This window comes from Ctenopharyngodon idella, chromosome 15 (genome assembly GCF_019924925.1).
Source record: "Ctenopharyngodon idella isolate HZGC_01 chromosome 15, HZGC01, whole genome shotgun sequence".
NCBI lineage: Eukaryota > Metazoa > Chordata > Actinopteri > Cypriniformes > Xenocyprididae > Ctenopharyngodon > Ctenopharyngodon idella.
In genome coordinates, this window is record NC_067234.1 from 10,771,074 (window position 1) to 10,797,606 (window position 26,533).

Genomic DNA, 26,533 nt, shown 5'->3' on the forward strand with positions numbered 1-26,533 from the left:
TTCCGATATGGATAATCAAATGTAATGAATTATAAGCAGTTTATCTTAGATGATGACCACAATTTTCAAAGTGTGTGTGTGGTCCTGCAACACTGCATTGTGAACCAAATGTCCCAACAAGGATGGTAATACAAGTAATTTTAGACCTTGTTTGGACTTTTTTTTTTTTTTTTTTTTAATTCATATGAAATTATATTTTTATTAAATGTAAATGTGATGGGTACGTTTAGGGGTAGGGTTAGTGTAGGGGATAGAATATACAGTTTGTACAGTATAAAAATAATTACGCCTATGGAGAGTCCCCGTAAACCACATATACCAACGTAACGTCTATAAAATCAGTTATAGATTCAGTCATATGGTACAGTGAGAACATTTACTGTATTGGCAGCAAACTCTATTCAAAACCTCATGACTGTGTCATACTGTACTGCACACCTTTTGATAACACACTGAATACAAACCCGATTCCAAAAAAGTTGGGACACTGTACAAATTGTGAATAAAAAAGGAATGCAATAATTTACAAATCTCATAAACTTATATTTTATTCACAATAGAATATAGATAACATATCAAATGTTGAAAGTGAGACATTTTGAAATGTCATGCCAAATATTGGCTCATTTTGGATTTCATGAGAGCTAAACATTCCAAAAAAGTTGGGACAGGTAGCAATAAGAGGCCGGAAAAGTTAAATGTACATATAAGGAACAGCTGGAGGACCAATTTGCAACTTATTAGGTCAATTGGCAACATGATTGGATATAAAAAGAGCCTCTCAGAGTGGCAGTGTCTCTCAGAAGTCAAGATGGGCAGAGGATCACCAATTCCCCCAATGCTGCGGCGAAAAATAGTGGAGCAATATCAGAAAGGAGTTTCTCAGAGAAAAATTGCAAAGAGTTTGAAGTTATCATCATCTACAGTGCGTAATATCATCCAAAGATTCAGAGAATCCGGAACAATCTCTGTGCGTAAGGGTCAAGGCCGGAAAACCATACTGGATGCCCATGATCTTCGGGTCCTTAGACGGCACTGCATCACATACAGGAATGCTACTGTAATGGAAATCACAACATGGGCTCAGGAATACTTCCAGAAAACATTGTCGGTGAACACAATCCACCGTGCCATTCGCTGTTGCCGGCTAAAACTCTATAGGTCAAAAAAGAAGCCATATCTAAACATGATCCAGAAGCGCAGGCGTTTTCTCTGGGCCAAGGCTCATTTAAAATGGACTGTGGCAAAGTGGAAAACTGTTCTGTGGTCAGACGAATCAAAATTTGAAGTTCTTTTTGGAAAACTGGGACGCCATGTCATCCGGACTGAAGAGGACAAGGACAACCCAAGTTGTTATCAGCGCTCAGTTCAGAAGCCTGCATCTCTGATGGTATGGGGTTGCATGAGTGCGTGTGGCATGGGCAGCTTACACATCTGGAAAGGCACCATCAATGCTGAAAGGTATATCCAAGTTCTAGAACAACATATGCTCCCATCCAGACGTCGTCTCTTTCAGGGAAGACCTTGCATTTTCCAACATGACAATGCCAGACCACATACTGCATCAATTACAACATCATGGCTGCGTAGAAGAAGGATCCGGGTACTGAAATGGCCAGCCTGCAGTCCAGATCTTTCACCCATAGAAAACATTTGGCGCATCATAAAGAGGAAGATGCAACAAAGAAGAACTAAGACAGTTGAGCAACTAGAAGCCTGTATTAGACAAGAATGGGACAACATTCCTATTCCTAAACTTGAGCAACTTGTCTCCTCAGTCCCCAGACGTTTGCAGACTGTTATAAAAAGAAGAGGGGATGCCACACAGTGGTAAACATGGCCTTGTCCCAACTTTTTTGAGATGTGTTGATGCCATGAAATTTAAAATCAACTTATTTTTCTCTTAAAATGACACATTTTCTCAGTTTAAACATTTGATATGTCATCTATGTTGTATTCTGAATAAAATATTGAAATTTGAAACTTCCACATCATTGCATTCCTTTTTTATTCACAATTTGTACAGTGTCCCAACTTTTTTGGAATCGGGTTTGTAGATACTATTACAAACATTATGGATTTTATGTAAGTTATGTAATTTAGGTAATGTAAGTGTATTTTCTAATTGTTGCATCTGTAACCTGTGTAAATATTTCAGCAACAAGGGTGATTTGAAACATGCATCTTGCATTGTTTGCTATTGGGTTAACTGATTGTTAAAAGTACTAAATTGAAAGAAGATCATACTGTTGTGTTTCGGTGATTAAACCAAATGTTCTCATTACATATCACAATGATCTTGTGATTTGAAACAGTGATTATGTAGAATGAAAATATGTACAACTAGACTGAAAGCATGAGAACAAGTTTTGAAAGAATGACTGTGTTAGAAGTGTGATCAGTTTGGAGTTTTGTAAATGTACACCTTACTTGTGAAAATAGTATCAAAGCGAATAAAAAAAACTGTAATGATATGTGCAATAACATATTTGATTGAAACTATATAAACTTCATTGGTTCTCATGTATATTTTCAATGTGTCACATTTGAATGGGGGGAACAAACAAGATTTGAGAACTAGGAACCTCCCTTACAATAACTACCCAGTCCACAAAATTTGAAAACCATTATTAAATTGTTTTTATTAAAACTATTATTATTATTTGTATTTATTTTTTTTAGGTATAGTCACTCGCTGTCCTCTTGAGCTGAAATTGCAGAGGCTCAAAAATGGTCCATGGACAGGGACCATTTCCTACAGTGGTCACAGAGAGACCTTTAATGACCCATTAAAGGTGGATAACCTTGTTAGAGAAGGTCAGTATGAAAAAAAAAACTCAAAGATTTGATGATCTCATCAAAAGAGCTTGTATGCACTATCCTGTTTCATGTGTGTCCAAAGATAATTCCAGAACATTCACGCTTTTGATCATTATAAATTAATGTATTGGATTGGAATTTGAAAAATAATAATTATATTTCCTTAAATTTAAGTTTAATTTACACATAATGCATCATGTTTGCCACTTCAGTTCAAATTTAAGAAATGAATTAGAATTGAAAAGTCTCTCAATTAAGTAATGAATGATGTACAGCCCTGCAGTCCAGAGGTGTTTTTATGAGAGTCAAAGCCACTCCCACTGGAAAAACTATAGCTACTCTTGTATTTATCTGATGCATACTTTGAATGCCAATTCAACAGCTCAGAACAAGCTTGCTGGAAATTCACTTGGAATCTGTGATGAACTCATCACTTTGGAAATTTCATCTCCTGATGTGTGTGACCTCACTCTGATCGATCTACCTGGTATAACCCGTGTACCTGTGAGCGGTCAACCTGAGGATATTGGAGATCAGGTAAGCATATGTGGTGTTTTCTCAAAGCAACGTCTGTCTCAAAGCAGTGTCAGTGTACAACAGGAGACTCCTCTTTTAGGTCATTAGAAGTCATTATAGGCTTAATTCCTATCGTTATCTCTAAACTTTCATGTGTTAAAAATATTTTAGACATTTTATTTATATATATATATATATATATATATATATATATATATATACAGTATATATTGCATTACATTAAGTTTCAATGTGAAAATCTGCCCCCTGGTATAATGGCTACTTTTCACCATCAAACCATTTCCTGATGGATACAGTGCATATATATATATATATATATATATATAATCTCCTATTTGACAGTAGGAAAATGTGTTTCAGTGTTTCATGATGACTTTAAGATTCTCTTCTCCCTAACCAGAGAACATTTTGTCTTTTTTAGATCAAAAACTTGATACTGAAATATATTGCTAAAAGTGAAACCATCATTTTAGTTGTTGTGCCCTGCAATGTTGACATAGCAACAACAGAAGCACTAAGAATGGCACAAAACTCAGACCCAGAAGGACTCAGAACTCTTGGTTTGCAAACATATTTCTGTATTTCTGTAACATATTTCTTCAACATATAGCCATGGCCAAAAGTATTGGCAGTGACATAAATTTGGTGTTATGCAAGGTTTGCTGCTTTTTTGCATGTTTCTATGATACGTATTGTATAAGGCTTTTATTGACAAAAACATTCAATATATGCTGAAGAGTCGATATTTATAGGGTTGACTTTTCTTTTTCATAACGTCTGCAATTTGCTCTGGCATGCTGAATATCAGCTTCTTATAATATCAAACTTGACTGATGGTGAGCCATTCTTGTCTTATTAGTAACTGGAGATGATCACAATTTTTTGGCTTCTGCGTGTCCATTTGCCTTTTGAGGATTGACTACAGGTTCCTATTCAGTCAGTCACATTCGACGTTACATCAATACTGAGGTATTTGATTTTGCCTGGAAGCCAAGTCACCTCCAAGTGGTAATTAAACGAGCCAATAGACATTGGCCCATGAGATTTGCATGCCAAGCCACTTCTACCTGGGCATACGAGTATATAAGGCCAGCTCGAACTCACTTTCATTCATACTTTGCTTCGGACCCGAGCGGTTGTGAACAATGATCGATCATTCCAGTCATCCTTCAACTGAAGTGGATTCCTTTGCAAAGAAACAGAATTTTAATTGCTAAAACATACTTTATTTCTGAGGAGATCTCTGCTGCCAGTGTGAGGGTGCATAGAGTGGACATACAAGAGCATGTTCCTGTTGGTATTGCGGTCGCGATTCTCCTCCTTCACGAAGGAATGAGTACCCTCTGCTGCTACCCAGCACTTCTCATAGCAGAGCCATGGGTCTGGTTATCACTTTGGGAGACCTGAGGGTTACAGTGGGAGTTCTTCTGGCGGGCCAGTCCCCACACACCTCCCACTCCTCTAAGCGTGCCATGTGCCACCAAGCTGCTGGATGATGGGGCGGGTCCCTCTCGCGGGTGACTCAGCATGTCATTCGGTGCTCCGAATGAAGATCAGATGTCGATAGCTGCATCGGAGAGTGGGCTATCTCTGGAGAGGAAGATGAAGCTGAGCTTTTCCCGCTCTGGGTGGGTAGCTCATGCTGAGTCAGATTCAAGGTTGACAGCCATGCTTGCCTGGGCCGCCGTGGGCATCGGACTCAAGTAGAAGCCTCCACCTTGTCCTGAGAGCTCACGGTTAGATGATTGGTTCCTGCAGTTCTGCTGTGGCTTTCGTTGCAAAATAATGATAATACTGTTTAAAATGTACATCACTTAATATTGTCCTTTTGTTTGTTGAACCGTTGTATAAAATCAATGTCACATTTGAAATTGTGTGGATATTCAGGAAACATTGCATTCTTGCTGGTATAATCAACATTAAAAACTAACCCACAGAAAGGTATGTTTTTGTATCAAAGAGAGTTTTAATCTTAAATCTCTCTGCAGTCTGAGTCTATATTTGTTCATGTTAGTAAGTGCTAAATCCCCACTTCTACAAAGGTATATTGTCGAGAAAAGCACTAATATAGTGTAATTTGCGGGGCGTGGATGCAGTCAGTTTTGACTGGGAAAGATTAGGTAATTTGACTAAATGTCATGTATTTACGGCATTTTACCTACTCAAAAAATACATGCTCAGTTTTAATGTTATTTTAAGGTGGAGTAGAATTAAATGAACGGCTGGATATCAGCCTATGCTTTGGTCACAGATTTAGTCAGCAAACGAGCGACTGAATGACACTTTAATTTAAGTAGAAAATCTCAAATGAAGATTGCTGAACTCCAGCTTACTTGTCTGTATTTTCAGAACATCCGCGCATCTTCCTCAGTGTAGAGAGAGCACGTGTGCATGGTTGCCAAGTTGCAAAGATTAAGTAAAACGTGTTCTTTTAACCCTCTGGGGTCTGAGGATTTTTGGGGCCCTGGAGGAGTTTTGACATGCCCTGACATTTGTGCTTTTTCCAGTTGTTCATAAACATATTAATGGAAAAAGTGTCATTACACTGTATTCAGCAGAAAATAGGCTACCATAATACGTGAGGAACATGCATGTACATGTTTGTATTTTTGAAGGAATAACGTTTATGCATGGTTATTGAAGAAACAAAAAACTTAAGGCACTGAAATAAGGCCACAAAACTAATATTATATATGTGTTCACAAGACTTCTGGGTATTGGAGGTTGTAGCCTAGAGTTTCTGCTTCAAAACGATGTAAAAATTATCCTGCCTACTCGTTCATATAAAACAATATATTGATTGTAATTTTGTAAGACACTTTTTGTCAAGAAACACAGTATGCATGGAGGCGTGATTTCTTCACGAATAATGCTGTGATTCACACCTGAGAAGACAAAGACCAGCATAATGACCAGCATAATGACCCGCATAATGAGCCCTTTCAGTCACGTAGGCTATGCGAAAAAACCCTCTGTGATCATCCTGATAACAGTATTAATGTCCAACCGTAACCGTAAGCATGAACACTCATAAAAACAGTCTGTAATGTTTGTCTCCTTTATTCGACAAAAACAAAATTCAGTTTCATCTTTTTTCGTCAACGATATTGCATGTGTTGATTTAGTCACAGTTATCGTTCAATGACATTGGTGTCATCTCTCATCGTCTAATCTTAGTCATGGAAAAACATGTCATCAACGAACATTTTTCATCATAGTTTTCGTTAACGAAATTAACACTGCACACCACTCCTTTACCTGGAGGAGGGCCGGGTGTAGGATCTTCAGTTTCATTTTATTTCTGTACCCACTTTTTCAATAAAAGTTCATGCACTGCGTGTTTACATAGACTGCACGCAGAGCTTCAGAAGCTTTGAGCAGTTCTTTGAAAGGCTGTCTCTGTACCCATCCCAAGGCGAGTCGTGCACCATCGGTGTGAGGGCTCACTCCACTCTGGGTGTTGTATCCTCCTGGGCATTGGGGTGTGGTGCAGACATCTGCAGAGCTGTGGGCTAGGCAACACCTAACACCTTTGCAAGATTTACAATCTCCAGGTAGAGCCAGTTTCTTATGTGTTGGGTAATGTGCAGGAAGGCTGGCTCAGTGTCTCACTTGCAGAGCCATTCACCACTAGCGGGGGGATAGAAGCGCCTACTTTGTCAGACATGGTGGAGGTATCCAACGCCAGGCCCAGTACTCGTGTGCATGCCCGGTCAGTCAGCCCCTGTACTGGGCTAGATGCCCATATGCCACCATGGTACAGTTCCCTGTTGGTAAACCCCTGTCAGTTAACCTGTTCCCTTGGCAGTCTGCTCTGCCCCATCTCTGCGTTTGTAGTGGTTCCATCCCTTCTTAGTCAGGATCTACCGTAGAGAACTTCCATATGTAGCACTGCCCCTTGGGTCAGTCCATATGTGTATCCACCACACGTTACCTCCCCTTCGGCAAAAAGTGGCCTCCGTAGCATCCCTCTCCATTGGCTTCCCCAGCATTAACAACACTGGTCATGGCTGAAAAATAATTTAGAACCAAAGTACTCTTTTGCATGAAATATCATGATAAGAGGAACAGCAGCCATGACTGTCTCCAGGTAAGCCCTGTGCCTTTCCATCCCATTGGTTTGGATGACTATTTTTTTTGGGTTTACATGGGGAGCTGGGAAGGTTATAACTGTGTACAGGGCAGTTGCCAAAAGGCACGCTACAGCTTGTTTTACCCATCTGCCTAGGAGGACGGCAGAGTGGGTCCAGTGCCACCACCTGACGTCGCTGGACTCGGCCATTCCACTGGCGGGGAGGACCAGATGGTGGCGAGCCACAGGGTCGGCGAAACCCTGCCAGCAGTTTCTCTCTCTCCCCCTTCGTCTTCTCCCTCTCCCTCTTCCCCTCGACCTGTCCCTTTCCCTAGGTCCCGTCCTCCAGGTCCTTTCCAAGGCCCACCCCGGGGGCGGAGCATTTTATTGACAGGTGTCCAATGATGGAGGTAGGAACAATGATCCGGATCCCGCAGGCTGCCCCGATCAGGCTGGCTGGTACCAAATACCTATGAGTATTAAGGGGGGTACCTATCAGGCTCTGGTGGATTCAGGATGCAACCAAACCTCGATCCATCAAAGCCTGATTCAACCCGAGAGGCTGAACTGGGACCTCCGAGACTTGATCCAGGGGAACAGAGTGCAATTGAGAGGCTGATCCTCTCGGAGCATGATGATTTTCCCCAGGAACAATCTCAGGACAAGTCATTAAAAATGCTTTTGAACAGGTCCGTTCTATCGAAGGTCAACCTCTCCAGCCCGCTCATCTGCTCTCCTATCCATATTTTGCTATTATGAAAGACCGGTTGTATCGAGTGACACAAGACACTCAGACCAAACAAGATACAACACAGTTGTTAATACCGAAAAACCGTAGGGAAATGCTTTTCCAGGTGGCTCATTGTAATCCCATGGCTGGACATTTAGGTCACGCAACGACACTAAATCATCTCATGACCCGATTCTTTTGGCCGGGCATTCACGAGAATGTGCGCAGGTGGTGTACGGCTTGTCGTGAATGTCAGCTGGTAAATCCGCTGGCCTCCCCAAAAGCGCCTTTCCGCCCCCTTCCTCTAATGCAGGTCTCCTTCGAAAGAATTGGGATGGACCTCATCGAGCCATTAGAACGATCCACATGGGGGCATCGCTTTCAATTAGTGATAGTGGACTATGCAACACAATACCCAGAAGCAGTGGCGCTCTGCAGCATCTCCGCCAAGAGTGTGGCAGACGCACTGTTTCATTTAATCTCCTGAGTGGGGATCCCGAAGGAGATCCTTACTGATCAAGGCACGGCGTTTATGTCAGGTACATTACGCAAACTTTACGAATTATTGGGCAGTAAATCAATTCGCACCAGCGTCTATCACCCACAAACAGGCGGACTGGTGGAACGTTTTAATCGCACATTAAGAACCATGATTCGAAAGTTTGTTCATGAAGATGGCAAAAATTGGGATAAATGGTTGGAACCCCTCTTGTTCGCTGTGCGCAAGGTCCCGCAAGCCTCCACGGGGTTTTTTTCCCTTTTGAGCTTCTTTATGGACGTCAGCCCAGAGGGGCCTTAGACGTTCTTAAAGAGACTTGGGAGGATGGACCTTCGGAGAGTCGAAATTAAATTCAGTATGTACTGGACCTGAGAACAAAACTCCACACTTTAGGGCGGCTCTCTATGGAGAATTTGTTACAGGCCCAGGATAGACAGACCCGGCTGTACAACAGGGGTACCAGACTGTGAGAATTTGCACCGGGAGATAAAGTGCTTGTGTTGCTCCCAACTTCGAGTTCTAAATTACTTGCGAAGTGTTAAAAGAATACTTTTATTCAGCAAGGATGCATTAAATTGATCAAGTTACAGCAGATATTTATAATGTTACAAAACCTATGCTGTTCTTTTGAACTTTCTATTCATCAAAGAGTCCTGAAAAAAAAAAAAATGTTTTCAAAATTAATAAGAAATATTTCTTGAGCAGCAAATCAGTATATTAGAATGATTTCTGAAGGATCATGTGACACTGAAGACTGGAGTAATGATGCTGAAAATTCAGCTTTGATCACAATTCATATTTAAAAATATACTCAAAACAGTTAGGCCTATTTTAAAATGTAAAAATGTTTTACAATATTACTGTTTTTGCTCTATTTTTGATCAAATAAATGCAGCCTTTGTGATCAGAAGAGACTTCTTTTAAAAACTTCTCTTAAAAAATCTTACAGATCTTAAACTAGAACGGAAGTGTGTGTATATGTGTGGTGTATCCCAGGTGAAAAAAATACTGTAGTAATTTATAGTAAATACTATAGTGTTTTTGAACCATACTATAGTAATGTAATTGAATTAATTTGTTGTGGTAATTCTATAGTTGCTGAAACCTAACAGAACAACTATAGTAATATAAACAAATTACTTTACCCAATACTGTACAGTTTTCTACGATAGGGTGTATTATACTATAATATAGCCTACACTACAGTTTATTGTAGTAAAAACTAAAGTATACTACAGTATTTATTACAGTTTATTAATTCACTATAGTTAATAACAGTATGCTGTAGCATTCATTAACAAAGTGTTGTAAATACTATAATATATACAGTATACTACAATTTACTATATGGTTCAAAAACACTATAGAATTTACTATAGTATTTTTCACCATATAGGCTTATTTAAGCATGCAATCGTAGCCTAAGGAACAATACCGTTTGTGTACATGTAGTCTACTACTAATATGAAAGATAATAAACAAAAGAAATGTATAATTTCATTCTCTTTATATTCATTATCTTATGTAAAGGTAAAAACAACTGAACTTCTGCAGAGCAGTAATGTGATTCATGCTGCGCTGTTTTAAATGGTCAGCGCCACGCTGGTGAGATTAGTTCGCGCCACGCTGTTTGTTCAGTGGTGCAAGCAAGCACATCCTCACTGCGCTGATGAGTCAGCCGCGTGGCTCGGTCCATTGAACGGCGCAGATGACATGTCAGTGCGGCGCAAGCTCTGTAAAACTGCGCTGTCTCGTCCTACTTTTGGTGTGTTTGGCTTCCGAAAATATTGAGACCGAGCCGGGCGTGGTGGTGCGCAGCCGGACGTATCGTTACCTGAACACACACACAAAAAAAAAATGAATTAGAGGCGATGCTTGGTATGGGAGTAATAGAAGAATCCAACAGTGATTGGGCGAGCCCGGTAGTTTTAGTACCTAAAACGGACGGCTCGGTTTGGTTCTGTGTGGATTACCGCAAAGTAAATGCTGTGTCAAAATTGGACGTGTACCCAATGCTGCGGGTTGACAAATTGCTTGATCCGCTAGGCACCGCTCATTTTTATTCGACACTGGATTTAACTAAAGGATACTGGCAGATCCCCTTATCGTCTGTATCTAAAGAAAAGACAGGCTTCACAACGCTGTTTGGAATACAACAATTCGTTATGCTTCCTTTCGGGCTGTTCGGCGCACCAGCCACTTTCCAGCGCCTCATGGACCGACTTCTCCGTCCGCATGCTGCATATGCCGCTGCCTATCTTGATGACATCATCATCTATAGTAATGACTGGCAGCGTCATATGGAACATTTGCGTGCTGTTCTGAGAGCTCTGAGAGTGGCTGGTCTGACGGCCAACCCAAAGAAATGTACAGTTGGGCGTGTGGAGGTCAGGTATCTGGGCTTCCACTTTGGTCACGGACAAGTGCGTCCCCAAATTAACAAGACGGCAGCAGTTGCAACTTGTCCTAGACCCAAGACCAAAAAGGAGGTGAGACAGTTCCTGGGGCTGCTGGGATACTATAGAAGGTTTGTGCCTAAATATTCAGACCTCACCAGCCCGCAGACTGGGGGTATGTGATGGGGGTATGTGGTAGAGGGGGCGTGGTTTAGCGAGGTCTGTGATGGGAGAGAGATCTGGGAGACATGTGGTGGGTAAGTGGGTCAAGTGCAAATGACGAGCACCTGTGTCTTGTTTCAGTAATTGGTGTGGAGAGACCGAATAAAAGCCACAGTGAAACGAGACCAGGGAAGAGAGAGGCTAGACGGAGGACCGTTTGTGACTGCTGATGCTCAGGAGAGCAGAGATTTGATTTATGTTATTGTGGGGAGTGATTATTGCAGCACAGTGAGCGCAACTTTTTGTTTGTCCCTTTTGGTGAAAAGGAATAAAGCAAACAATCCTCAAAGCCAACCCTGTCCTCTTCCTTCCTGATCACTGAACTTTGTTACAACAGTGTAATGAGTATGTGTTATAATGAGTATGTGTTACGATTAATATGTTTATAAGCAACTGAAAAAAGCACAAATGTCAGGGCATGTGAAAACTACTCCAGGACCCCAAATCAGCCTCAGACCCCAGAGGGTTAACCACTGCTGAATGTCCGGGATCCCTGCCTCGACTCCTCAGCAAAACGTGAATGAAAGTATGTGCAAGCCAGTCATAAATACCCGTGTGTCTGGGTAAGAGTGTCTCGGCATGCAAATCTCACTGGCCAATGTCCATTGACTCGTATAGTTACAACTTGGAGGTGGCGAGGCGAGACCCCAATTCATCATTATTGATGTAACGTTCAGGGAACATGGGTTACATTAGTAACTGAGGCGTTCTATGTGGCAGTGTTTTGGGGCAGAATTGTGAGCAAGCCAACTCCAGTCCTTGTTCTTCCTGCAAAATTTCAGCATGTCCTTGATGTTTTTCTTGGTGAGAAATGTCTTCTTTGCTGCCCCTCTTGACACCAGGACATTGCTAACACAAAAAAACACAGTGATTGGAAGCACTTCTCTTATAATCTTATAAGCACTTCTGCTCTTATAATCCAGTGAGACAGATTTTTAAAATGCAAAATTTATGTCACTGCCAATACTTTTGGACATGACTGTACTGTATACAATGTAGCTGTATGATTTTTGCTTATCCTAAACTTTATCTCTCTCTTTTTTTTTTGTCATTTAAATACTCAGAGTAGCAATTCTTACAAAACCAGACCTCATTGACAGAGGAGCAGAAATTGATGTTTTGAACATTGTCCAGGGCAAAGTCATTCCTCTTAGCAAGGGCTACATTATTGTGCGATGCCGTGGTCAGAGTGATATCAATGACAGAATTCCTTTTGACAAAGCCATGGAGGCTGAACTGGAATTTTTCAGGAACCACAATTATTTCAGGTAACATAACATTCATGAACGGTTTGCATATTTCAAGGAAATTCAAATAGTAAATGTATATAATAGTATATATTATATTTCTTTCTCTTCACAGCTCACTACTGAATGACGGTAAAGCCTCTATTCAATGCCTGGCTGACAAGCTGACCAAAGAACTGGCTGATCATATTAAGGCAAGCAATAAATGATAATAGGGAACCCTTCTATTGACTTGTGAAATGTATAGCTTATTGTCTACCAAAAACATCTTAAAGGGGACCAATTATGCCCCATTTTTCAAGATGTAAAATAAGTCTCTGATGTCCCCAGAGTGCGTATGTGAAGTTTTAGCTCAAAATACCCCACAGATAATTTTTATAGCATGTTAAAATTGCCACTTTTTGGGGTTGAGCAAAAACGCGCCAGTTCAGTGTGTGCCCTTTAAATGCAAATGAGCTGCTGCGCTCGACCTAAGAAGGCGGAGCTTCAAGAGCTGATTCTCTGGTGTCAGGAGTCAGTCAGGATGCAGTATAATGTCAGAAACTGCGATTATATGCTGCATGGAGATAGAACAGGTATAGTTTAGTTCAATTAAGGTTATAACTTATAACTTAATATTGTCTTCTTCCACTATATTAGTACCAGCCTGTTAACGATACTTTGACATATTGTTCTATGATATAAACTGCATAAACCTATATTGAAAATGCGTATTCTGAAGCTGTTATGCTATTAAAAAAACAAAACAACAACAACAAAAAAGTATGTTTCTAATAAGTAAAAGAATGATTGGGGTATGAGTATCATTGAAATAAATATCATTGTATGAGTGTGTGCAGTTTACGTATCAGTGTGTGCAGTTTACGTTGTAGAAAAACCCTATTTTAAAAAACCCATAGGAAAATCTAGAGGGAACCAGTGGCAAATTATATAACGTAAGATTAGATAACGTAATATAATGTTATATTAGATAACGTAATCCCTGCACTACTCTATATAAGTTCATTATATACAAACATTATAATAATTATGGTCACACTTTAGTTTTGTGTCCAATTCTCACTATTAACTAACTATCATCTATGACTTTTGCCTTTTGCCTTATTGCTTATTAATAGTTAGTAAGATAGTTGTTAAGTTTAGGTGCTGGGTAGGATTAAGAGATGTGGAATGGTCATGCAGAATAAGGCATTAATATGTGCTCTATAAGTGCTAATAAACAGACAGTATTCTAGTAATATGCATGCTAATAAATAAGCAACTAGTTAATATTGAGAATTGAACCTAAAACTAAAGTAAATTAAAACTAAAGTGTTACCATAATTATTAATTATAATAATAGTTTATGGAAACTACAACTGTAACGATGTATGCATGAGGTCCCAAGAAGGCAGAGGAAACAGGTTTTCAAAAACTCAAAGACTTTAATCAAACTCAAAAGGCAGGCAAACGGATGATGCAAACACATTTAAAGACAACAGAGACTGGACAAAGAGTGCAGGGAAGAGTGGAGGTTGAATAATGAACAGAAACGAGTTGATTAATGATTAACAGCTGAAACAACTAAACTAATGATGGTAACCATGGAAGCAAACAAGTGGCGTGAAACCGAACAAAGGGAGACATGTAACAAATGAACATGCAAACAGAAAGTCCGAACACGTGACAACAACAATAAAAATAAATAAATAAATAAATAAATAAAAAAATATATATATTGTCCCTGTTTTTTTTTTTTTTTTTTTATTAATAGACAATAACAAGTGAGATTTCAATGATATTTTGCAGTTTCTATTTCCAATATCAGTAAAATTTTAAGCAGCACAACTTAACAACAATAATGTAATAATAATAAGAAATGTTTCTTGAGGAGCAAATTACCATGATTTCTGAAGGATCATGTGACACTTAAGACTAGAGTAATGCTTGCTTAAAATATATAAAACTATAAAACATTTTTTTCTTCAGTCTTGGGGAGCATACAAGGCTTACATAATCTTTTCAAAACTATTAACCTAACATAATTCAAAACTAATACCATGAGATATATTCTGCATCTAAAAAAACATAATAATAAACATAATAAATCCTATAGAAACAATTAGATGTAGCTGAACACCTACACAGGTGTTAGTCTTTCCATTTCATTATCATCTACACAAATGAAGATATCTTAGTAATAATGTATGTTTGCTTTCTTTTTGCAAAATAAAAAATAATAATGCTACTGTCAGGTTTTACTAAAGACACACAATTTACTAGTATTTGCGCCATTATTTAATGGCCAAAAAAGCATGTCTTAAAAACCAGACTCAGCTCTTGGTAGATTGCATTGGTCATTATGGAAATGATCTGGCTGCTTCTGTGGTCCGTGGTAGGTATGTGATTTCCTGACATACCAACCCACCACGCAATCCATGCACCATTCTTAAAGGGATCAGCCTATTACATATAAGTAACTTTGCAACTCCATGTCAACTAACTATCATTCATTTGCAACTACATGCTAACTAACTCTCATTAGAGTATTAGTAGACTGTTAGGTTAGGGTTAGGGCTAGTAGAATAAGTTGACGTGCTTGCAAAGTTACTTATATAGAATGTCTCTAGGGGGACCATCAAAATAAAGTGTTAAGAGATATTAGGCAGATAGTCTAATGACTGGTAGCTGACACATTGTTGCAAAGTTACGTATAGTTAGTAGCATCTCTAAAGTGGACTATCAGAATAAAGTGTTACCCATTTTGAATGTGAAATTAACTGACATGCCAAGTTAAAACTTTGTTAGGAGAACTGTGTGAACAGATTTGAAAAAAAATGACCTTAGTATTGAGCAATGTGTCCTAGTGATTGTAAAAACAAACTAATCTAAACTATATTTTCTTATGGGCACAGAAATCGCTTCCAACTTTGACTGTTCAGATTCAGAATAAGCGACTCGATTTGCAAAGGGAGCTTAAAAACTATGAGCAGGGTCCACCTCTGGAAGAAGAGAGGATGGGAAATTATCTCAATGATGTAAGAGCTCTAAGAATAAAGCACAATAAATCTTTTCTGTCCATAAATAATGTTATTTCTTCTGTCCATAAATACTGATTTTCTTCTTATATAGATTATAATGGAGTTCAGCGATCAAATATATGAACTGAGTAGAAATGGACATTCAAGAGACAAAAATATTTACGCACTTCTAGGTGATGAATTTAAAAAATGGGACAGCAGGCTGAGAAGCACTGAGGAATCATGTGAGTCAAGATGTTAACACCTTAAACTAGTTGTTCTTTTAGTAGGACAATACCCTTGATGATCCCTTAACTTCACCTTTTCTTATCATCATTACAAATGTAGTCAAAGCAAGTGTGATCGAAATGATAGACAAGTATAATGAGAAACATCGGGGCAGAGAATTGCTTACGCTCAGTGAGTTCTGTGAATATGAATGTTTCATCAAAGAGCATGTGTCAACCCTTGAAGAGCCAGCTTTGGAAATGCTGAAGCAAGTACGAGGTACAGAGTGCATTTTCTAAATTTATTGACAAATATGGAAATGAGATGATATTTAGGACTATAATAGTATAAAGTACTTTTATTCTGTCCAATTCAAAACAATCTACAGCTTCCTTCTTGTCACGTTTAAAATGTCATTTTCAGAGATTGTTCAGAATAAGTTCAGGGAAGTATGTTCTTTGTCTTTTGAACAATATCCTACAATGAGATACAATATCTCTGTAAGTAGAAACACTAATCCTATTCACTCATTATTATTATAATTATTATAATTATTATTATTATTACTTTGATTATGTTATACTCCTCAGAACATGATTAATGAAATTCAGTCAAAACAAGAGGCCGAAGCTGAGAAAAGAATTAAGGAGTTCATTAAAATGGAGCAACTGTTCTTCACCCAGGACAAGGTTTTTCAACAGAAACTCAATAACTCTGACATCCCTCAGAAGAGTGGAATAGAAACAAGTGACAAGACCCACTACGATGATGACACGGTTTTTAATTCGAAAGGCTGTGCACTGTTGGATACAAGAAATCTAGTACCAGACAAACTGGTTCTCTATTATGAGGTGGGTAATGCACCATAAATGTATTTATTTAAAACGTGCTTATTAGGGTTTTTTTTTTTTTTTTTTTTTTTTTCATTTATTTATTTATTTAAATACCATGGGCTATGAGAAGGGTGTAACGGTTCAAATTATTCACAGTTTTATCACAATTTTAGGGTCACGGTTTCAGTACGGTTCGGTATGTGCTAAGTTCAGATAAAAAAACAAAAAAGACTACTGTTAAATATAAATATAAGTATTGCTCACTGGACACTGCAGTTATTTACAATCGGATGCATGTCTGTATGAGTGTCTGGATGCGTGCAGGTCTTAAAGTGATAGCAACCTAATAGTGAACATGCTGCTGCATGTCCTTAAAGGGATAGTTCACTCCAAAATTAACAAAAGTAAAATAAAAAGTATTGCAATAAAAATAGTATTTTTGATCTCCTTAACCTCTTACTGTTCCTGTCGCCTAAGTATAGAATAACAAAAAACACTGATGTGCCAAGCCATCAGAACCGAAAAACGTGGTTAAAAAACCGAGGTACGTATTGAACCGTGGACTAACTGTATTGTTGCAACCCTAATTTATACACTGTAATAATGTTTTGTCCAATAACCCTCTGGGGTCTGAGGTGTTTTCTGGCCCCTGGAGCTGTTTTTACATGCCTTGACATTTGTGCTTATTTCTGTTTTGTAACATTTCAGCCAGGTCTCTTTGTTAATACGTAGGTATTAATACGTAACTTTCAAAGACACAAAATGTACATTTTTGTAGGTTTAGAAAGGTGCTAAAACATACAATATTGCCGTAATTATGGCACTAAAATGTAAAAATACATTTTTACAGCGAAAAAACGTAAAATATTTACGAATCTTTCATGTCATAAAAATATATGTATAATTTCCATTTTATCTATTTGTAGATAAATGTAAGATCCCTAAACCCCATCCCGAACCTAAACATACCCATTTTATACAGAATGTTAAAAGAATAAAACATAATGGACAGAAATGTATAGGAAAATTACAATTTTAGTAAAAATATAACATTAAAATTATATTTCTATCCTACACCTACCCCTAAACCTACCCATAACCATTTCCTAAAACTCCGTACTGTTATAAATAAAAGAATAACAGACAGACAAGCATAATCACAATAATTTAGTTATTGTGAAAATGTTGAAAATGGTACCAAAAGTAGTTCAAATGATGATGAGTTGCAGTTGCAGTCCTCTCTGGCGGTAATAGTTTTTTATAGGGTACAGAGCAGAATTTAACTTATTTAATTTACTAATACATGAAAATATGATGAATCCGGCTTCTCTCCGTGAAGGAGAGATATCACTGCCGTAAACCATGTCGTAACGCTTCTCAAGGGTGGCGCTACTTTCAAATTTGAATCATAACAAGTGCAGGCTTTGACTGTGACGGTCGCTGCTGCTGAGAATGAAGATGAAGATTGATGGATAAAGGGCTGAATTCGGATCTGTTCCTTATAAACATATGGATTCTAGAGATATGGAGTACAGCAAACAAATAAAATGGATGTGATTTGTGAATTTATGTTGTGCTTTGGTATATCTTATGGTTGTATTGTCAGCCACTGCAGGAGAAGACGCCTTCTGTGTCGCACAGCAAACAAACTAAATATTACAAAATGGTTAAACAATTACAGAAATTTTATTCATAAGGTTTCAAATTGTAGTCTTCTTTAACATTTTGTAATCCTCCGAAATGAGTTTGCAGCACAAGTCACGAACAGAAATGTTATTTTCATATTAAGTAGATGAGTAAACTGCATTCAATAAATTCGACTAAAAACATGTATTGATATGACAATTGAATACAACAGATTTAAAACATTAATGCCACGATTTTAATATTAATACATGGGAATTCATATAGGCTACATTCACACTTTACGTTACATGATTTACGTTTTATTGCTGTTAATACGTAAGTGTTTTTAAGTTTTAGTGCTATAAATAAGTCAAGGTTGTACGTTTTTGTGTGTATGAAAACGTAAGTAAAAGTATGTGTGGTAGAACCACACTTTACGTAAAAATACACACATTCTCATGAAATCATGTTGAACATTTTCATGGCAAAAGTTTCAGTTTTGCAGTGCCCTCACTGTTTAACGAGGGATGACACTCATAATTTATGTGTTATTTGGGAGTGAAGCATGCTCAGTCAGCTCTCGAGGGGGCTGACTGGCCTCATTGTGAATAATTTACAATTAAGAAGCTCCTCTCCCACATGGCTTTCTTCTCTGTGCCCTGTGGCTCGCATCCTGCGTTTGCCGAGGCATTGCAGCAGCTCTGATCATGGAGTTCACAGGTGGAGTTAGCAGAAGTAGAGTTTGAGCTCTTTCTCGAGCTCTCTCTCCCAACTCTGATGTCCAAATGTTGTCTTTGGAAGGTCTCTCTGTGATTTATTCCAATCTAAATGAGGACATAGTGTTGGAGCTGGTAAATCAGAGAAGCAACTCTCGCTTTCCTGCATATGACGAGGTGCTTGAGGTTGTATCCCGTGCATGGTCAAATTAAACTTGGATTGGCCAGAGGCAGGAAGTAGCTCACAGTAGGATGAGTGCTTCCTGACCGGCGACTGGGTGCAATCTCCCCACAAAAACATGAGGAGTCAAGATTGTGTAGAAATCCATATCCAGTTTTTTTTTTTTTTTTTTATTAACCCTCTGGGGTTTGAGGGTTTTTTGGGGCCCTGGGGAAGTTTTGATATGCCCTGACATTTGAAGTTTTTTCAGTTGCTTATAATCATATTAAAGGGATAGTGAGCCATATGCATTCGATGAAAAAAGCGTTAACTTCCATGATGTAGTACACAGTGACATGCTGAGTAGTGTAGTACGTCATGGCACAGTGTAGAATGTCACGTCATTGTGTACTATGCCACAGAAGTTGACGCTTTTTGGACATACGTCGTCTGCGTATGGCTGTCACGCCGGAAGCTTGTTATTTACTTTATAAAGTTTTAAATAAGGATATTTGTCTTACACAAACATCGATTCGCTTCAGAAGGCCTTTATTAACCCCCTAGAGTCATATGGATTCAATATTTTTTTTTTTTTTTTTTAATGGATGTATGCAGTTTTTGTCTTCAAAATTTGGTCAGTCATTCAAAACCATTATAAACATTGGAGGACTGAAGATATTTTTAAATATATCTCCGATTGTGTTCATCTGAGAGAAGAAAGTCATATACACCTAGGATGGCTTGAGGGTGAGTAAATCATGGGATAATTTTCATTTTTGGGTGAACTAACCCTTTAATAGGTAAAGCCTAATTATTCTGTTTTCAGCACAAACTCTGCAACCATAATATGTGAGTAACGTACATACATGTTCGTAATTTTGAGAAAATAACATTTATGCGTGGTTGTTGAAAAAAAAAAAACTAAATTTTAAGCCACTGAAATAAAAATAAAACACATACTTAACATTTTTTCACAAGACCCTTGAGTCAAGACCTCGGATCAAGTCGCTTCTCAAAATGAATCCGAAACCACAGTCGCGCTCTTCTTCTGAGGTAAATTCTTCTAGGATAATTTTTCAACGTGTCCCAAAATGATGTAAAGTAAACTAATCTTTTAATACCTTTGTCTTGAGGCATTAAGCCATGTTATACTATGGGGCTGTTGAATGCTCGAATATGGTTGATCAACGTTCTAAAGTGTGCTATTATTTTCAGGGAAACGCATGGCTAAAGTAGTTCTAGCAGGTCCATATCACTTCGCCAAATGATTTCAGTTATTTCAAAAGGTACTTACAGCCTATAACGGCAAAAGAAACAAAACCCACAACGACACCGACCAAGCAAAAAAATATAGTAAACAATAGAATGAAAACGACAAATTAGTGTCATGGTTTTTGCCACAAAATAAGTTTTATTGTGTCCTGAAAGGCCATACTCTCTCACATGCTCTCTCTCTCTCTCTCTCTCTCTCTTTCAAACGTACACACGCACTGTATAACATTAGTACTAACACACACTCACACAGAAACGTTTTGTCAGCGCTGCTCTGATGAATTAATCAGTAAAATGACTCACCAGCGAGGTAATAACTGCGATTCTTGAGGTAGATAAACTTAGTTTCTTTTTGCTATTAGTAGAGACAGTGCTGCCATAAGAGAGGCACAGGTAGGCTAATTCACATATGCTGCTTATTTTCTCTCTCTCTCTCTCTCTGTGCGATAACACTGTATCAACGGTATTATTATGCTATCAAGGCTCAAGCCTTTGTTACTAGCTCTGAAATTATGTTTTGGAATTAGCAACGGAGGATTGCAATGAGATGCATAAGAAATTAGTCCCACACACAAGAGTGTTTTAAGGACAAAAACCTGACAAATGTCTTAAAATACACCATCGAAACAGTGTCTTGAGGTGTGGTAACCATAGTATAAGCGGAATAATTGATTCCGGGCCATTGAATTCTTAGAAAATAATGCACACCCGAGGTGCATTACCAAGGTGTCGATTATTCCTTACTTAAGGTGTATCTTTATGGGGAACACCTAGCATGAATCTTTGCATCTTCATATTCTGGCTAGTGTATAGTATGCATCACCAATAAGGTGTATACTGACCAAGTTTTGTCTTTTCATAATTAGTCCATTAAGCCACGTTAAGTATTTTAGAATGTACCACAACAGAGGAAATCCTGGAGAACGAATGAGGGCAACCCCAGTACTGTAGCACAGCAATGCACAAGCCTTGATATAAAGTTAAGGAAATAAAGCAACGGAGAGCAAGTTATTTCTCAGATGTAATGTTCTACACATCAGGTTCAAGTGACATTATATATCCTTTGTGGTAAAGAAAGCTGCTTACATGTAGATGGGGAAAAAGAGTAGTCACAAAGACTTTGAATTAAAAGTAAATACAGTTTGCATCGCTTAATCGGCTCTTCCACTTATACACTGGCCCTGGTAATAACATACACTTACTGCTTGCTCCATTTATACAAAACAGTTTTTGTGAATGAATGACTATCTCTACCTTTTGTTTTGGTCTTTGTCAACAATTGTTTGCACCATCTGCTGGTTAGGCTACTAACAGCAGATGGATATTATGCATTGGTACTCTACTGCTAGTCCTCCAGTTCCTGGATGTGCAATGTTGAATATTCTGCTGAATTTGAATTACTGAATTTGTAAAGCAAAATAAAATGGGCCAAAAACTGTCTGTTGAATATTATAGGTGGTATTTTTAAATAGACTGAATATTTTGGAAATTAAGTCTTTAAGGATTATTGAATTTTTAATAATGAAATTGTGTGTTAAATGTTTTCATTTGAAATATTCACAGCTTAAATATACAACTGTTGAATTACAGCCCCCAAAATGCTAGCCCTGAAAATACAATGCAAGCCCTATAAATGCAAAAGGGTTGAGACATCAGCATTTGTGTAGACATGCACAGAGTCGATGAGGTTGTGGTGCGTGAACTACACCCCTTTCCCACCATCACTGAGATACTGGAGCATGTCTGGAGCTGCTGTTCTCTCCAAACTGGACCTAATGGTTATCATGAAATTACTTCGTTTTCACACCATCAGTCATGTGCATGTTCAAGCTCTCACAATATCCAGATTTTTGCCTCGTTTTTTTCACCAAATCTTTGAAACAGTGAGTTCTCTGATGCAGGCATCATTTTATGGTCTTGATGACGCAGCACATTACGTCCTGTCCCCTTTGCCAATGAATTGGCATTCACACATGCTTCAGACACAGCATGCACCCAAAGCTATCCTATAGTGCACACCACAGCCTCTTGTTCCCTTGTATGTTTTTAAACACCTAAAGGAACAGTTCACCTCAACAAATTTAAAGTTTTGTCCTCACTTACTCAAACTAACATTGTGCTTAACTCATATGTCTGTCTTTGGAACAAAAATGTTGAAATAGGTTGAAAGAAAATGTTGGATGAATTTACTAAGTTCCTACTCACATTTTTGAAAGTTCCTCACATAATGTTCTTTTTGAAAAGATACCTAGAGGTTTTCCAAAGCATTTCACCACTGTAGAAATCTGAGAAACTCCAAAAGGTGGCTCAAGTACCTTTATACTCCAGGTGAATGTTATAATTAATGTCTTGTCTCATAGATCGTCTATCAACGCCTTACAGACTATGTGCCTATGTTGATACTCCTCTTCATGCTGAAGGATGCAGCTAAGACATTGCGGAATCAAATGCTGGAACTGAGGAATGGGGCAGATGTGGTCAAACTGCTGAGTGAAGACTCAGAGAGAGGATGCAAAAGAGCTGATCTAAAGCAGCGTCTGGAACGCCTCTTACAAGCTCAAGACCTGATCAGCCAAAGACTCTGAGACAGCTTTAAGAAACATTATGGATATGCATAAATTTAGCTTCAGAACATGATCAACAGCAAATTGTCAGACAGATTTCTAATGCAGCAGGGCAGGGGTGCCCAAAGCTGTTAAAGTTCTACCTTACAGTTCCAACCCTGCTCCAACAGGCCTGTCTGTAGTTATTAAGTGCTCCTGAAGATGTTAAGTAGGTGGTTCAGGTGTGTTTGATCAGGGTTAGAGCTGAACTTTGCAGGAAGGAACAGGATTGGACACCCCTGCAATAGTGATTTAGCAACAGGGATAGATAGATAAATACATGATTAAATTTCACAAAATCAGTAAATAATTACATTTACAAATTCAGTTTTGATCATTATAAACTGTAACAATATTGTGCATCTATACTTTTGATTCAGATTACTGTCATTGATTATTATGAACGCCATACCAATGTGTAAAAGCCATATTTAGATTATTGTGCACTAGCCAAATAATTAGCCAATAAGATTGTTTAATTGATTTTATTTTCTATTTCAAAATATTATGATTTAAATGTATAAAGAAATTATGTTTGCATGCTCGCTTACACTGGTATTTTTCTTTCTTTGAAATTTTATTTTGTAATTCTGTTTGGAAAGTAAACCGGAGATTGTGATTAATAAATTAAGTTTTGTTTCTCCGTGCGTGCTTTATGGACGTGTGTAGGCTATACGAAGATACTCCCCCACTAACCTCAGGAGGCTAAAGGAAGTTTTTAATGATTAGCCTTTATTCTATAATACTAGTATAAAACTCTAAGGTAATTGATGGTGAAATATTGTAAATGGTTTAACATCATATTATATTAATTTTACTGTAAAATACTGTAAAATTTATGGTTTTTAGAAGTAAAAACTTGCTATGTAGCTCACCTGGTACAGCACTGCACTTGTTTCTTCACAGTTTCTGCAGTTTCTTCAGCAAATGTTTTTATTTCACGTATGATTTTGTTAACACTATTGGTTAGGTTTTGTGTTGCTTGCAGGGGAAATAATGAAATATATTGTGGCCATGAATTAAAAATTTGTTCTCACAGTTTATTAATTTGTTCTGGTATTTTACTCCGCCCACGTCATGTACGGGGCTAATGCAACACAAATGTGACTGAGCTTTTAGCACCACTCATCACACTTTTTCAGTTCCGAACTGCTGTGATACATACAACCACCAACATAATAAAAAGTTGCTAAATTCTTATCAATAAACCTTTTTTTAGATAAAACTAAATATTCTTTTAGTGCCACTCTATGGACAACGCAAAACGTGCAAGAAGTAACATAATATCGTTTTCCAGAAATGTCACCACCACAGCATGTTTTTTTCCAATGAGCCTGGGTTGGATAATTCAGTTTACTGCATTAGAAAAGTCATACACATAGAGCTGGTAATGCAACACAAACATCAAAATGTATTTCAGACAGGACCACTTTGGCAAGTTGAGTTTATTGAAACACAATTTATCTTTGGCGGTATGGTTCCTTATGGGGGTTCTTGCTCCAAAATTAATTGAACATACAAGAGCTTTAACATAAACCCCCCCGGAACCATCAACTTGGAAATACATAGACAATTAAGACACTTAGTAATGTCTTTAAAAGCGAACAGTGGTAATCGTGTAGATATGGCAGTGGGACGTCTATACTGTAGCTTGGTTATGAGGATGAGTGTCTCTTAGCAGTGAGGTCCATGCCAGCTGGGACTTGAAAGCCTTAGTGATCTAAAACAAAAGAAGATGACAACCAGAAGGTGCACAGTAATATGCTCATGCTTATAATGGGGAGGGAGGGAGGGTTGCGAGCAGTTTGAGAATACTTATCCGAGCAGTAATGCCACGTATATATGTCCCGTGTCTAATAGGAGAATGGTAGTGATTGGATCGATTTGACAGCTGACCACTCGATTAATAGATCATGCACTTTGGTAAATAAGTTTTAAAGTCATAACATAGTATTGTGCAAGGAACTATGCAAAAGTAAATCTTTATTAACTAAAAATCTGCTCCATAATTTTAAATTGTGTGAAAAGGAGTAAAAGTTATTAGTGTTTAACTGCCTCGGTTATTTCACCTGGAGACATCTTGGTTACATATGTAACCCCTAGGGATAAAAATGGGGGTCTCACTTGAGAGCAGAAATCACCTTTGAGCAGTGTTAGGCACGTTACTTTAAAAAAGTATTTAGTTATAGTTACTAGTTACTTCTCACAAATTGTAACTGAGGTAGTAACCATACAAATGTGTGGATCTTGAATTAGAGCAGTTCAAATTTGGTGCTTTGAGTACAGTTCTCTCATACTGATCACTGGATGTTCAACATGGCACCTCATGGCAAAGAACTCTCTGAGGATTTGAGAATTAGAATTGTTGCTCTCCACAAAGATGGCCTAGGCGATAAGAAGATTGGTAACACCATGAAACCAAAAGAAGTTGAATCAAAGAAGTTGAGACCTTGTGCTGTGCGTCAGGTGCAGAAGCTGGCTTCAAAAAACAGACGCATGAGTGCTTCCAGCATTGCTTTAGAGGTTGCAGAAGCTGAAGGTCAGCTTGTCAGTGCTCAGACCATACGCCGCTGTTACGTCCCCTGGTGGCATAGAGGTATGAGGAAGACGGACATAATACAATTTAAACACAACCTATAATCTTGGTCTCTGGGGAGTACTGTGGGTGAGTGACACACGGACAATCAACATGACAAAAAGTGGTTCGCTTTATTTACAAAAAGAATATAAGTTCACACAAATGAAAACACCAACCAAAAATCCCTATTTACAGCTATATACAAAGAAAAGAAATTATAATAAATTAAAGCAAGCCACAGAGAAAAAGAAAATGAGCGGCGCTAAACAAACAAAAAAACAAAACCAAAACATTCACTAACTAATTCCCGCCCTTTAAACTAACTGAAAACAAAACCAGAAAATAAAGGAATCTTCGGCGTTCACGCCATAACTAAAGCTTCACTATCTATCAGAACAAAACTTACACAAGGTTGCGCCCGCTCCTTCCCTAGTGTGTCTAAACAGAGTCACTCCTGCGTGTTTGTAAGATGTAAGTCACGTGACATACTTTCCTTTTCTTTAACTCCGGGCTGAGGAAGTTTTTAGTTCAGATAAGACGTTCTCTGTATTAAACTCCACAAACAATCAAACAAGCAAGCAAGCGAACCACCACTAATCAGCAGCATTAAACAAATGGCACAGCCAATGAACACTCCAAGCTCCCTCCCCTTCCGTTCTCCACAGCGTCTTTTATCCTGAACCCGTTAATGATCGGATGTTCTATGAGATGACTCATCATGATGGACAGATTACTTGACCAATCACAGCACCTAAAACAGAGAGACAGCAGAGAGTGGAAAAACAGGAAGAAACCAATAACAAATAACAAAAGGGGAGGGGACAACAATCTTAACACGTAACAGCCGCACACTGCAACAAGTCAGTTTGCATGGCTGTCATCCCAGAAAGAAGCCTCTTCTTAAGCTGGCTCATAAGAAAGTCCGCAAATAGTTTGCTGAAGACAACCTGTCCAAGAGCATGAATTACTGGAAACATGTCCTGTGGTCTGATGAG

At 38.3% G+C, this 26,533-nt stretch overlaps 1 protein-coding gene across 3 annotated transcripts in view; it reads left to right on the top strand.

The window, feature by feature from the left end:
• The window catches only part of LOC127496156 (interferon-induced GTP-binding protein Mx-like), a 34,868-nt gene extending 10,865 nt beyond the window's left edge, over nt 1-24,003 (top strand). Inside the window, exons 4-14 of one of the 3 annotated variants that reach the window (XM_051863834.1) lie at nt 2,683-2,817; nt 3,203-3,357; nt 3,779-3,917; nt 12,346-12,544; nt 12,639-12,717; nt 15,418-15,540; nt 15,635-15,767; nt 15,871-16,029; nt 16,174-16,250; nt 16,341-16,601; nt 22,718-24,003. In XM_051863834.1, the coding sequence (XP_051719794.1) occupies nt 2,683-2,817; nt 3,203-3,357; nt 3,779-3,917; nt 12,346-12,544; nt 12,639-12,717; nt 15,418-15,540; nt 15,635-15,767; nt 15,871-16,029; nt 16,174-16,250; nt 16,341-16,601; nt 22,718-22,942 (1,685 nt within the window). In that variant the 3' untranslated portion in view covers nt 22,943-24,003. Of the gene's footprint in view, nt 1-2,682; nt 2,818-3,202; nt 3,358-3,778; nt 3,918-12,340; nt 12,545-12,638; nt 12,718-15,417; nt 15,541-15,634; nt 15,768-15,870; nt 16,030-16,173; nt 16,251-16,340; nt 16,602-22,717 lie in introns of those variants that run through there. The other 2 variants (XM_051863835.1, XM_051863836.1) reach the window with 2 other exon arrangements.
• Nucleotides 24,004-26,533: the final 2,530 nt, after the last annotated feature.